Here is a 15,162-nt window from a genome sequence, read left to right on the forward strand (position 1 = left end):
AACAACACATTGCCATGAAATAAAGCTGTTTCAATATTTGAATCAGAAACATCTCAGTTGCCAAACATGGTGGCTCACTGCTGCCTTACAGGTCCAGGAATCTGTCACATCTGCATATTATGCTGCAGAGAGAGAGAGAGAGAGAGAAGGGGAGGGGAGGGGAGGGGAGGGGAGGGGTGGGATGAGAAAGTGACCAAAAGACACTGTTAGCATAGAGAGTAGCTTCATTCAGAAATGGCAAGCACAGAAACTGTTTACTTAAGGAAAAAAGTGAATCTCCTAGGAGCTGTGTGCCTTATTGTAGGCACGGTGGTGGGAAGTGGGATTTTCATTGCTCCAAAAGGTGTCTTGAAAAACTCAGGCAATGTGGGCCTGTCTCTTGTCGTCTGGTTTGCCACAGGAGTTTTCTCCACATTTGGTAAGTAAAGTAACTTTCTGGTATAGAAGGCTGGGTTAAATTTCAGGTAGATGCCACATTAAGTAGGGTTGAAATTATTATTATATTTTTAGCACGTTTTGTTTGTTTATAAAAAGGATATTATACTAATTATTCACCTTTATCACACTGACATTTCAAGTCCAGATTTTGTCATCTTTCTGGAATCAGACAAATTTATTAGTCTTTATGGAAACATATAAAACCTAACATTCTCAGACCCATTTAATCCAATTCATGGTTGTGGGGAGCTTGTGTATATACCAGGAGCATCAAGAAACCACCCTGAAATGGCAGTAATCCACTTCAGGGCTTAGTAACACATCTGTATAGGCTCCACCTATACAAGTCTGCATGTCTTCAGGATGTTTGAGGAAAACTGGTCTACCTAGTTCGCTTCCCGGGTCCTCCCTGCATAGAGTTTGCATGTTCTCCCCATGTCTGGATGGGTTTCCTCCAGGTGCTCCGGTTTCCTCCCACAGTCCAAAGACAGGCAGGTTAGGTGGATTGGCGATTCTAATTTGTCCCTAGTGTGTGCTTGGTGTGTGGGTGAGTGTGTGTGTGTGTGTGTGTCCTGCGGTGGGTTGGCGCCCTGCCCGGGCTTGGTTCTTGCCTTGCACCCTGTGTTGGCTGGGATTGGCTCCAGCAGACCCCCATGACCCTGTGTTTGGATTCAACGGGTTGGAGAATGGATGGATGGATAGGTCTATCTAGAGGGAAAACATTGTTGAAAAACAGCAGATCTTTTAAACTCCTCCATACCAACAGCAACCTGGCAAGTAATTTGAAACCAAGGAGCATTACTTTATAAATTAAAAGAAGTAAGTTAGTTCTGTAATCCTGGACTGAATTAAACAAATTTGATAAACCTGAACCATTAGCCACTTTCACTTGTATAACCTGGAACATTAACAAACTCTCTAATTTTGGCTTATTCCTAAACCACTTGTTGCAAAATTAGAATCTCCAGGCGACTGTTGCTGAAATATGGCTGGGGCACCAGTCCAATTTGTATTGCTCCAACATGGAAATTAGGATAGCCAGGAGGGCTTTTAAGTATAAAACAAAAACTCAACAATCAAATGTCTTCTCATGTATAATAAATAGCACAGAAAAATGAACAGGGAAAGCAATCAATGAATAAATAAATTAAATGAATAAACAAATGAAATGTTACTGGCAAGCAACATAGCTATTTAGAAATTGTCTTAGTATTTACAGCCATAAAAATAACAATAGTAACATTTGACCATAATGACCTTAAAAACATATAAAATAAAAAGTACAATATAGTATGTGTGACATCACCACACCATTATATACAAAAGCAGTAATGGTGATATATTAATTTTTACACATTAACTCCACAAAGCAATACAGCAGCATATAGAATTATATTCATGACCAATGTCATAGTACACAACTGTTGGTAACAGGCAGGACAGTCTTAACCTATGGGCACAATGCGCACTGGCCGAGGTACCCAGGGGTATAGGAGCCCATGATGTTTCTGATGCCTATGTATGTTTCTGTTTTGTTGTCAAAACAGGGGCTCCAGCGCACTACTTTGCAAGGGGGCCTATGATGCTGTTAAGATGGCCCTGATAATGTGTGCACACTGTGACTGATGTTAACTTGCTGTGATTTTCTTAAAATTCCATACTTAAAAACAACAACTGAAAATTGTAGGAAAAGTCATGTAGTGTGACACCAGCATGAGACTCTTCTCTTGAAAATTACTTCTGTGTTCTGAGATGGTTAGTTTTTAATTTTAAACTTTGTAAAACCAATTCCTGTGTCTGGTCCTTCATGCTTGTCTCTTGAGTGTAAATCATCAATAATCATTTCTTTAGTTTGTAAAAATTATTTTATGATTTGTTGTAGATCATGCAAAAGAAACCTTTCTGAAAATTAAATAGTTTAAAATGCTATAGCTGTTGCTGTGAACTTATAATTTAAGAAGACAAACAGAATTGGCTGTTATTAATTTATCCAAATTGCTTACACAGTTCTAAATCACATAGGTACATTTTTCTGTTAAATGCTGTCAAAAATGTAATAACATTATACTATAAATAATGTGCTTTAACATATGATGCAAAGAAAAATTACCTATAAGAGGAAACAATTCAGTTAGTCAAGATCACAACTTATAGCTAATGTGTTCCAAAACCTTATTCAAATATTTTAACAGGGTTGAGTCCCTACCTGATGCCTTATGTTGGTGGTCCTTGCTTCAAACTCATGATTCATTAGTTTATTTGAGATTTTTGAATATTGTTCACTTTTATTTATATTTATGTCTCTTATTGCCTTCTAGGAGCACTCTGCTATGCTGAGTTAGGTACAAGCATTAAGAAGTCTGGCGGCCATTACATTTATCTATTAGAAACCTTGGGACCCTTGCCAGCATTTCTTCGGCTCTGGGCAGAATTTATCATGATCCGGTAAGTTTCTATGTTTGCCTGTGGCTTTACACAGTCCTGTGAGTAATTCATACAAAGAGAATACTGTATTCCATCTTACTGATTATGCTTTGGGAAATTCCAATTTCTAGATGAACTGATGGACTGACATCACTGTCAAAGTCAAATTCACAGATCTGTTTCAGTATGACAATATCTATATAGACATGCACTTGTAGCCACCACAGTACCATAAAGGGGGTGACTGAATAACAGCTGTTGATTACACTTACTAAATACAGAGTAATTTAATTACAGGAGTACACGATCATTATGCTGAGGCAACACAGAAGTTTTTCAAAGCTGAAAAAAGGAAACTTCTTGAATGACCAAAACCAGTCACCTGATTTAAATCCAATTGAGCATGTCTTCCATAGAAGAGAAGAGAAGGGAAAACTTAAGGGGACAAGCCCCTGAAACAAGCAGGAGCTGATGATGGCTGCATTAGAGGCTTGGTAAAGAACCACAAGAGAAGATACTCGACACCTGGTGATGTTTGAGAATCACAGTCATTCAAGCAGTCATTGTGCGCAAGGGATTTGCAACAACGTACTAAATATGACTGCATTAACAAACCTGCCATTGCTATGTCCCAAACATTATGGTGCCCTGAAAAGGAGGGACCATGTAGGAAAAGTGTTGTCATTTCTACACTGTGAGACTGAAACATATGCAAATACCCTTAAATGAAAGTGTACAATATGCAATTTAATCATGTATGAATGGTTTGATTTATAATTTTAAACTGTAGAGCAGTGGTGAAAATCAAGAAAAAAGGTGTCTTTGTCCCAAACATTATGGAGGGCACTGTGTGTTATCCCATGGCCATACAGGTAGTGTTTAAATTGTACCACATATCTTGTGTGAAGGGTTGGGACAAATGTGGCAGTGAGAATAGTGTAACTGTGCCATATAGCCCAGAGAAAAAAAGCAATCTCTATGATTCTAAAGCAACTTATTTCTGTGATGTTTCCGGTTGGCTCCACACTGCCAGTTGATTTTAGGAACCTCTACCTCGTGCTGGCTCTCCCTTGTATTCCTCCGAGACCAAGGCACCTCAACCACACACTGCAGAAACTGATGAAGCAATTGAGACAGACCACACCCTCATGTGCAGGTGCTTCTCGCCCCAATTATCACACCAACCTCTCACAGCTGTGCAAGCACGCACACCCACAGAGATCGAGTCGGCTGATCAATTATCTATTTAAAATTTGGCAACCTTTTCCTGAGTGATGTTTATTCCATGCACGTAGAGATTATATTACTTCACATTAAAAATGCACACATTTCTCATGACATAGAAAAAATAGGTAATGTGTAAGACACATCGCAGGATGGAGAACAAATTAAATGAGATGATGGTGTCCGCTTAGGTAAAAGTGTCTCATTCTGAAGTGAAATTTGGAAAAACATGGAATTTTGTATGCATTTTTTCTTTGAGCATCAGAAAATTAAGGCTGTTGGTATTTTGCTAGCGTAGTGTGACTGAATTTAACAAATTATTTTTCACTTGCTTTAAACAAACCTCTTTTGGTGACCAGTTTCGTTATTTTTATAAACAACTTCAGCATTTTTTAAAAGGAATTCCTTTCATCTGAGTATATACTGAGATATCCCACAAAGGCAAAACACAGGACTTTCATTTGTGCCACGACTTTTGCTCCAGGATAAGAATCTTACCTCATTCAAAACACAACTGAAAAAACAAATACCAGCTAGGCCACTGTAACAGCTACAAGATGTTTGAGCTTCTCCACCTTTCTTTAAAATTGTTTTCCATATACTGAGAAAGTATACAACATCTGAAAGCAACATTAGTGGCTAAAACCAACCAAGAACATCAAGCAAAACTTTCAAGCCTATATAAAAATACAAAATAGCAGATCTGAAGTGTAATGCTTTACAGAGATAACTATACAGGCTCTTCTTCATTGGAGTTGTACTAAATGAAATTCTATTGCTCAGTGTTCAGTCAGTATTGTTATATCGCTGGCTTACTGTCTATCTTTCAGCAAATGGAGGATGTTACATTATTTTTAATATTTCAACAACTTTTGAGTGAGCCTAATAATAATCTGAATTTTAAAAACAAATTACTCTGTGGCCCTGTGCCAGCTATGTTATTAAACATGGAAGCATTTTTAATACACAAGATGCTCTTGACCTAGTTTGCTGTTTAGTTTAACTCTCATATATGATGCATTTTGCCAGTTTTTTTGACCATGAGTTTGCTTGTTCCTAAAAAAGATCTTCTTAGTCTTCCTCTGAAAATATTTGTAGGCTTCTCACTTTGTGCTTAACAAAAGCTAGGATCATGATTGATTCTGAGATGAAATGCGTGTTTTTAGACATAAAAGCATCACTGAAGTAATTGAAAATTAACATAGAACAAATGAGTAAACTGCCTGATACTGTACTTTCTGCCAGCTAGTCATGGAGTTTAACTCTCTATACAGCAAAAGGTAGAAAATTTGACTACAGCTAGGGCATGAAATTTTAATGAACCTTATATTTGTCCATTTAAACGTTTCTCTGGACCATCATCTATATTGAGAGGTTTATCAAATATTAATATTTGACCAATAACCAAGAAGATACAGCACTGTGCATTCAGTTGATTTCACTACTGGTTTGTATGCTTAAGTCTTGTTGTAGCTCTATATGTTAATAACCATCCCAGGATATTTGTTTTACATGACATTCTTAAGGAATTTCCTAAGTGTTTGATTGTCCAACTAACAGAATTTCTGCTAAAAGCCAGATAATACAATTTAACCAAGGAAATATTTCTATTTATCATAACATTCAAGACACTAGCTGTAGATTCGGGGTGGGAAAACTTTACAGTGGCATCTTTATTTCATATCAGTTTAAATAAGGAACTTAAGAATGAATTAGCAAGCTTCATTTGAGAGTGATCATTAGATTTAGTAATTAATTTAACCTTAAAATTGAGGTGTAGGTTTGAAGACTGCAACCTTGAATGCAGATCCATTATGGTACTGACTGTAAAGACAGCCTCCGCCTTTAAATGCTCTGTTGATCCTATGGAGCTGGGTAAAACTTTCTAGAACAAGCAGAGTCAAATTTATAAAACAAACTTTTCCTGTTCTGTGTTTTAATTATATATATATATTGCCAGTTATAACAGGTCATTTCATTTTGATGCATTAGTTGACTCTGATTCTGCAGAGAATTTTATGAGTTCATCTTAGCAGAATATTTGCACCTCCAGGAGATTCCTCTAAAAATGTAATTAAATCAATTATGTGCAGACAATAGTGCTATTCGGAAATAGTTAGTGACAGTTTCTATACCTCTGTTTACACTTTAGTTCCGGTGTCTATATTTGGAAGAAATTTCCTTTAAAAGTTTAAATTCACCTTCTGTCAAATCCATGTTAGGCTACCCTCAACTCCTCTTCTAATTTTGCTTTAGTTTCTTTGGGATCTTCATGTTTCCAGAATTGTCATTTTTTTATTTCTTCTCTTGTATGTTACTATAAACTCAAAGTTTTACCTACAAAATATTGTTTTTTCATTGATATTGTAATAATCAAACCCTGTTTGATTCCAAATTCTCCTTCTTAATGAATTAGGCATTTCTACCAACTGCAGGGTCGCCTGCCCAATAGTATTCATAGGATGCATTACATGCTTTTTCCAGGTCACATTTCACTTTACAACTCTTGGATGCCAATGTTCATCCAGTGCATTTACAAGGCCTATTGCCCTTTCATCTTTACTGTCAAGACAGTGTGCATCATCACTGCCAGTGCTTCCTTTCTCCTCTCTCTTAGAGACTTCCACCTCTTGTTTACTAGACTACTCAACACTATGGAGGTCACACACCAAACATACACCCATAAAAAACACCATAAAGCAATCAATGAGAAATCAGAAAAATATAAAAATAAACATTAATATAATAAAGTACAAAAATCTTCTTCCACATTATAGTTTCTCCTTAATGTTAAAGAATGAAATATCATTCACATGGAACGCATGCATAAAACAGAATAAGTGGCAAGATATACATGCCCAGATCCCTTTTCTGTACCCTATACTACTGTTGGGACTAGGCACTCTGAAATTAGTAATAATTAACTGATCATTTTGTGTGTTGACAGCAAGACATGTTGTGGGTGGTCTGTTAACTTACCAATCCTTGTTGGCAAACATCCTCAGTCTTCATAGCGGCAGTTATCTTTCTGGAAAACAGTCCAAGTAAAAGCCATGAAAAAACATGAATCAACAACAAAAAAATCAATTAACTTTGATTAACTTACACTACAGGTGGAGGAGTAAACATACAAATATGTCAAGTAAGGCTTAAACGAATTGAAAGAAAATTAAACAAATTAAGCTTTTTAATATATCACTAGTAAAGCATTGAGGACACACTAACACAGGAAACAGGGCAAGTTTCTCCTCTGTTGCAGGCTTTTCAGCTGGTTCAGGTTGCTTGGTTCACTGAAATGTTTCAAAGTCTGGATGCCTCAATGATTTCCAGTAAGATGGTCAATGACTGAACAACAGCAGCAGCAGCAGCAGGCTCTCCTATCTTCTTATTCAAATAGTATTTACAGAACGAACCCGATAAATTATACAATTTGACATACTCCCCTTCCAAATATTTGTGATAGTTGGTACATTTATACATAAATATATAAGGGATTTTAGACTGAACCAAAACAGATATCTAGCTACACATTTGAGATCATAATATAGAAAAGTGCCCCAGATCTGCATGCTCATGAAAATAATGCTCCTCATAGCGTACTTTTGAATCTTTGTGTTTATACACAGCTACACCCACTTGTACTCTTTTTAGAATAAAAACACTTCTTCCCTTTATGTTAGTCATGTTAATATTGTACTCATTTTGAAAGCTTGGCTTTCGGTGTTGCTTTTTTAATAGTAGGGTATAACAATTTGCATTAGTTTCACATTAGGCATCTTGTTGAAATGCAGCAGTGAATAATTTGAAAATCTTATGGCTGCTTTTTAATGGCTTAATGGCTTTACGCATTGCCCATATGGAGCCAAATATTTTGAAAATAAACAGGGCAAATTATTAAATCTTATGTATTTATTTTTCTGAGGGTATATACCGAGTAACTTGGCAGAAATGTCAGAACATTGTTGGCGTTGTCACTGGAAGAGCAACCAGAAAAACACACTCAATAACTGTATGGGAAACAACATTTTTAATATAGTGCCTTGCTCTGGTAAAAATAAAAAGTGCCCAAGTGATGACCAAAAAATCATAGTCCAATGGCAGTGTGGCCCAGAAGAAACTATTCAGTGTGCTCTAGTTCTCAAGTTCAGTCCTGGAAGCCCCCTATGGCTGCAGGTTTTTGTTCCAACCAGTTTTGCAATTAGAAAGTCATTTTGTACCCCTAATTGTTCAATTTGCTGTCCTTTTTATTTCATCTTTTATTTTGCGCTCGTGTTAGGTTTGCTTTTATAAGAACATAAGAAATTTGACAAATGAGAAGAGACCATTCAGTCTTTCAAGCTTGTTTGTTTAGCTAATGGCTAAGCTGTCCCAATATCTCATCCATATACTTCTTAAACGTTTTCAAGGTTTCAGCTTAAAATACATAGCTCAGCAGTTTGTTCCAGATTCCCACAACTCTTTACGTAAAGAAGTGCTTTCTGGCACCAATCTTAAATGTGCTTCCCCTTAATTTCCACTGGTGTCCTCAAGTAAAAAGATTTACTGTTAAGTTGAAAGAATTCTACTGGATCTTCTTTATCAATGCCTTTGAGAATTTTGAAAACCTGGATTAGGTCCTCATGTAGTCTCCTCTGCTTGAGACTAAACAGGTTTACTTCTCTGGGTCTGTCAGAGAGCAAAATGTTCTTAAATCCTGGGATGCACCTGGTTTGCACTCTTTGTTGTATCTGAGTACTGACAATTAATGACAAGCATAGCAGACTCCAGTGTAAGTGACACTGACTGCAAAAGGGCAGCTATTTTAGTGTTACCCACTTGTGTGCTTCTTAGTACATAATGACATGAATAGCTAGAAATTTGAAAAGTACGAAATTCTAAAGAGCAAAAGAGAATTCTTATACATCTATTTTCACACTTGATTCAGTACAAGCTAAGAATAACCAGTTTATAATTTCTAGATTGATACAAAAAACAGAAATAAACTGGAAGTACCAGTTTGTTTAATTGATGTTGGAGTCTAATGAGATGAAGCAATTAGTAGGGATTAAAACCTGCAGCCACTGGTGGCCTTCAGAACTGAATGTGAATACCACTGCTCTAGAGTCTGGACAAACCAGAACTTGACAGCAACTGGGCAGAAAGCCAGCACTGGTACCCCACAGCAATAGTTCTTTATAAACTCTAGAGTGTGTAGTGTGTTAAAATCCCAGGAGGCCAGCTCTTTCTGAGATGTTGGAACTGCCCCAAATAGCTTCATACCACGATCAAAATCACTTAGATTACACATTTTTCTTTTTTGAGGAAAGACAACGTATCTTGACCATGGCAGCATGCTGTACATAATGAGTTGCAGAAATATTTTGTAGGAGCAGGCTATTTGCATGAACAAACAGGTGTCACCAATAATGTGACCAGTGAGTGTTGTGAAAGGTAAAAACTCATTTATTTTAAAGTATTATATTTTGGTTTAATTATTAAAAGTATTTGAAAAAGAATGTGTATTTCATTTTAGCTTTTTTTTTTTCAGTTTTCATTATTTCAGTTTTCATTATTGCAGGTTTGGTCCCTGCATTGTGCCCACTGATGTCAAAATAGTCGTCAGGCCCACAATCCTGAACTGGATTAACTGGGCTTGTTAAGAGATTAACTGACATTATTGATTTTACAAGACATTGAACTATTAGTGATATAAAATATGCTCATGGATCTACAAATGTTGATGATAGTTTCATACAGTGTCTTGGTACAGTTTTTTTTTTTGTGTGTGGAAAGATCAGTTTGAGGGGCTGTCCTAATCACAAATGGAACCTTCAGGTTACTGAGTCTTTTATATGTTAATTATATATAAATGTACCTTTTGATGTTGCTGAAGAACAAATGTAATTTATTTCCTCACATCTAGTCATATAGTAAAATGCAATGTCGTAAGTATATTTGAAATTTACTTCTAACATTAGTATTAAATAAAATTATTTTCATCATTTCATAAACGAAAGAACTGGTCATTTTTGGATTTCATACATTTTTTGTTTAAGTTGGAACTAAATAATGATGTTAGCCACTAGTGACAACAATACTTCTTCTTTAACTACAAATGCACTTCATAGTTGTACAGTGTGCATAGAACCTTGGTGAACTTTTAAATTGTTAACCACATACTATTGTTTTGATGTTAAAATGCTGTGGCAAGCGGCTGGGGGTGGTACCCAGTCGGGATGCCTGGGAGGACCAGAGGAGGGCTTGCACTTCCTCCAGACCACAAGGGGGCGACCACCCTGGTTGCTTTGGGGACCACGGGAACTGAGCTTGGAAGCTCAACCCTATAGGGGCCCGTGGTCACTGCCAGGGGGTGCCCCAATGCCTGGAGAGCCCTGGTCCTCAGCACTTCTGCCACACCCAGAAGTGCTGGGGGGAAGACGACCAGGGACACCTGGAGTGCTTCTGGGTGCGCAGCCGGTACTTCTGCCACACTGGGGAGTGCCGGTGGAAGATTATTGGGAGGCACCTGGATCACATCCAGGTGATTATAAAAGGGGCCGCCTCCCTCCATTCGATGGCTGGAGTCGGGAGGAAGAAGGACAAAGTCTTGGTGGAGAGGAATGGAGGTGGACCTGACAGGGCATTGAGGAAGAAGACCTGGACTTTGGGGTGAAGTGGGTTGTGCATGTTCACTTTATTGTAAATATTATCTGTAAATAAACGTGTTGTGGTGCTTTAACGATGTCTGCCTGTTTCCCACAATGCTATTTCAAAGTACTTATGCATTTTTGAGAATAGTTACATATCATCTCAAACAAACTGAAGAGAAAAGGAATTAAGAGAATATGTAGAAGAGAAGCAACAATGCCTCCTTCCTTAACATTTAATAATTTACTGTTTTGTGAACAATCTAGACCTGCTGTCTCATCTGTGGTGGCTTTGGCATTTGGCCAGTACATTGCTGAACCTTTCTTCAGCCCCTGTCCAGCACCAGAAGTACTTGTTAAAATGCTCAGCATAATGGGATTCTGTAAGTAGCCATTTGACTTACTAATCTCTTTTCATGCCATCTTTAATTCAAATGTGAATTACATACAGTAGCTTTGAAAGTTGTCCAACATACGTCACAAACATTCAGAAATGGCATCATAGTTTACTGTTTGAGCAAAACCATCATCTTTGTATAATTCACTATAAGTAAAACTAGAATCTATTTCTGTGTGTTTTTGAAGAACTGTCACTACTAATATAACAATACATTGCCTTTTTCTTCACAAGAATGAACACAGTTTATGTTCTGACAGTCTGTAGTCAGATCACCCTCCAGCCCGCTGTTGCAAGGCCTGCACTTTGTCACTAGCTACTGTTCACTGCAGATTATTGAACTCAGTGATGACCAGGCAACTAATGGTGGACAAGTTATATCTTGAGATTAAAAAGGGCTTGATTAACTGGTAAACAGGCATCAATATTTCTTTAAAGACAAAATATTTATTTATACATTTTGGTTATTTTCAGGATTCCAGGCCACAGCCTAGGTTAGTCCATTCATAAATCTTGTCTTAGTTATGAAAGAATCTGAAAACATACTGAACAAGAGAAAAGAGGCGAGGAACTAGTTGTGTCCAGATTTATTAACTGATTGGAAGTCATAAACAAGATGATCATCTGTAACTGAAATATTAAAACACTATTAAATGCACATTGACTGACTATAACTGCCTTCTGAGTCTGACATATTTTAGTCAGTGGAAGCCATTTACAGTTGAGCATTTGGGCAGAACACACCTTCATTTCCGAGAAGTACAGAAGGACACATTAGGCTTCCAGTACAGAACTGGAACGTTTGTAGCCTTCCCGTGTTAAGAGAATTTAATGACTGCATTTGTGACAAGGGCATAAGATATACGGTAGCGCATTAGCTAGGCTATTTATGTTGTCTGGCTTTTTTAGGTCATCTTCATCAGATCTGTTAGTAAGCATTCAGTTCACGGAATCACTGTTTTAAGTTACAATAAAAATCTGTTGATATGATTTTTTTCATTATGTTTCTTTACCCCCCATTTCTCTTTCATTTTTTATATATTTATTAAACTAGCTTTCTTTTCCTTCTCTTATGCCAAGCCTTTGTCGTTGCTGTAAACTGCTGGAGTGTGAACTGGACCTCACGATTACAAATACTGCTGACAACCATCAAGATGGGGGCCTTGGTTTTAATTATTGTGCCAGGAGTGATCAAGCTTTCTTCAGGTAACAGAAATGTTTTGTTTGTTGTTTTTAGCTAACATCATCAATAGTAGTTGTACAACAAGTATGCATTGATCGTTCATGCCAAGACGATGTGCTAACACCAGAAGCTCATTTGAACTTGTGGCGTGCAGAAGCTTTGAACAAGAGTTCCACTTGCTGTTAATGCTGCTATGTACTAAGAAAGAGAGAATGAGAATAGCTAGGGGTATTGTGTAGGTTTTTATTGAGAGTTATCGCACCTTGCTCTATCGAGGCAGACTGATCCTGGTCAGAGACCTTTTTGCTTTGCACTTGTGTATTACCTGAATGCTTAACAGCACTATAAAATGCTAATTATAAATAATGACAATCTTTTAAGCACAAGGTAGAGAAGAGTAAAGGGTATAGCATGTGAACAGCAAAAAAAATAAAACTATGCTCCTAGAACTGGCCTAACCTTTGTGACAGGCGGTTGGCGTCCTTACCCAGCCGGGACGCCCCTGCACAATATATTCAGGGGGAGCAGCCATGGACATTGCAATACCTTCCCCTGGATGCTAGATGGGCGCTTCCCTGGGGTGGAGCAGTGCCTCGGGTTCCTGCAGGGCATCCTGGGAATTGGAGTTGGGTGCAGCCCTGTTGGGTCCCTCAGGCACCGCCAGGGGGCGCTGTGTTTGGGACGCCGGAGCCCGTATGGGCAACATGTTCATCACACCTGGAAGTGCAGCTGGGAGTCAGGGATCAAGCACCTGGAGCACTTCTGGGTGAACAATAAAAGGAGCCAGCAACCACCACTTAGTGGCCAGAGTCGGGTGGGAGGAGGACAAAGCTTGGTGAGGAGTGGTGGAGGACGAAGAAGAGAGTGTGCTGTTTATATTAAGTGCTTGTGGGACTGTGTTGTGACTGGGGGGTTCACGGGGAAGACATGCACTCCAGCTGAAGAAAAATAAAAGTTTATTTAATTTTACACGTGCCTCTTGTGTCCAGTCTGTGGCGGGTCGGGCGCTATATAGCACTATTCTTACACCTTATATATGTTCTTGTTCAAATATATCAGATTTAATGGATTTCCAGTTTTGTGCACCTTACAAACCCTGAGAAATAAACTTATTTATCAGTTGTAATATACAGTACATAATTTCTTACACACATTTATGAACCCAATTAGATAGATAGATAGATAGATAGATAGATAGATAGATAGATAGATAGATAGATAGATAGATAGATAGATAGATAGATAGATAGATAGATAGATAGATAGATAGATAGATCTTTATTGTCATTGTCACTTTTACAAAAGAACAACGAAATTGAAGGTGCAGTCGACTCGGTGTGAGGCATAAGAGTTAAAAAGACAAGAAGAGAGAAAATAATAACAAACCGAATAGTAATAAAAGTACTTTACAAAATATACAAATTGCACTGGTTAAATGTACAAATTGCACTGGTTGACTTAAGGTCTATATTGCACATCGGGAGAATGATATGGAGCAGTTTTATTCTGAGTTCAGGGCCATGATTGCTTTTGGATAAAAACTGTTTTTAAGGCAGTATATCTTGGTTTTCATTGCTCTGTATCTCTTGCCTGATGGGAAAAGCTGGAAGACGCAATGACCGGGATGTGATGAATCCTGTGAAATGTGTATTGCTTTTTTGCAGCATCGGGATGTGTAGATTTGTTCCAGAGTGGGGAGGGTGCAACCAATTGTTCTCTCCGCTGTCCTGACGACCCTGTGGAGCGCTTTCCTTCCTGAGGAAGTGCAGCTGCCGTACCACACACACAGTCCGTACGTAAGCACACTCTCGATGGAACAGTGATAAATGGCAAGGAGCAGATTTTTGGGGAGATGGTTCTTTCTGAGGATTCTCAGAAAATACAGTCTTTGCTGCGCCTTCTTCAGCAGCTTCTTGGTGCTGGCACTCCAGGGCAGGTCATCCTCCAGCTACTGTAAATGCGCAGAAACCTGAACACCGGGACCCTCTCCACACAGGCCCCACCAATGATGAGTGGCTGGATGTCAGTTTTGCTTTTCTAAGGTTTTTACCTCCAGACAATAAACTGGCTTGTACTGTGGTATAGTGGCTTAGGGACAGGATTTTGAGACACAAAGGTTGATGTCTCTGACTGACTTCCTTTGTGTCACTTCAGTCTTAAGAATTATACAAACAGACATTTCCTGACCTTGTAATTGGTGTGGGATATAGAGAGAAAGGTTAGGAGCACGCGCTGATACAGCACATTGCCGCACCCACCACATGACAAACCAACTGAGGTTCCCAGATTAGGACCTGTGTGCAGCCATGCAACAGGTGACACCTCAGCACCACACTAGTTCAGATGGAGTGTGAGATTTTTTATGGTGGCTGGAGTTCCAATTCTGCCACCAACCCCCAAGTTTTTCCCTGCATTTTGGAGGGCCTACATGCAGGGCTGGATGCAGATTAACGTCATACCCAGAATGGAGCAATTGCAGGTTAAGGGCCTTGCTCAGGGTCCCAACAGAGCAAAGTCCCTTTTGGCATTCACAGCATTGCCAGTACAGATCCCTAGCCTCAGAGCCAGCACTCCGCCCATATGGGATATAGGTATCAATTAAATATGCAATAATAATACATTCCAAAAAGGAGCAACCATTTATCAGTTTTTCTCCAGTTGACTCTAATAGTATGTTCAAATGGTAATCCTTTTAAGATTTAAAGAGGATATTTAAAATATCCCGTAAGTCCTTTATCGAAGTGTTCAAATAGGTAATGTCACAAATTTGTACTGAATGATTTCTATCCATCCATTATCCAACCAGCTATATCCTAACTACAGGGTCACGGGGTCTGCTGGAGCCAATCCCAGCCAACACAGGGTGCAAG

General features: G+C 38.5%; 1 protein-coding gene across 1 annotated transcript in view; it reads left to right on the plus strand.

Moving 5' to 3' along the window:
• The first annotated feature begins 202 nt into the window (after positions 1 to 202).
• Positions 203 to 15,162, plus strand: part of LOC114654883 (cystine/glutamate transporter-like) — a 49,148-nt gene continuing 34,188 nt past the window's right edge. Inside the window, exons 1-4 of the mRNA XM_028805725.2 lie at positions 203 to 418; positions 2,757 to 2,883; positions 10,980 to 11,095; positions 12,190 to 12,315. Coding sequence (XP_028661558.2) covers positions 235 to 418; positions 2,757 to 2,883; positions 10,980 to 11,095; positions 12,190 to 12,315 — 553 coding nt within the window. The 5' untranslated portion in view covers positions 203 to 234. The remainder of the gene's footprint in view (positions 419 to 2,756; positions 2,884 to 10,979; positions 11,096 to 12,189; positions 12,316 to 15,162) is intronic.

The sequence above is a fragment of the Erpetoichthys calabaricus genome, chromosome 1 (assembly GCF_900747795.2).
Source record: "Erpetoichthys calabaricus chromosome 1, fErpCal1.3, whole genome shotgun sequence".
In the NCBI taxonomy this organism is placed as follows: Eukaryota; Metazoa; Chordata; class Cladistia; order Polypteriformes; family Polypteridae; genus Erpetoichthys; species Erpetoichthys calabaricus.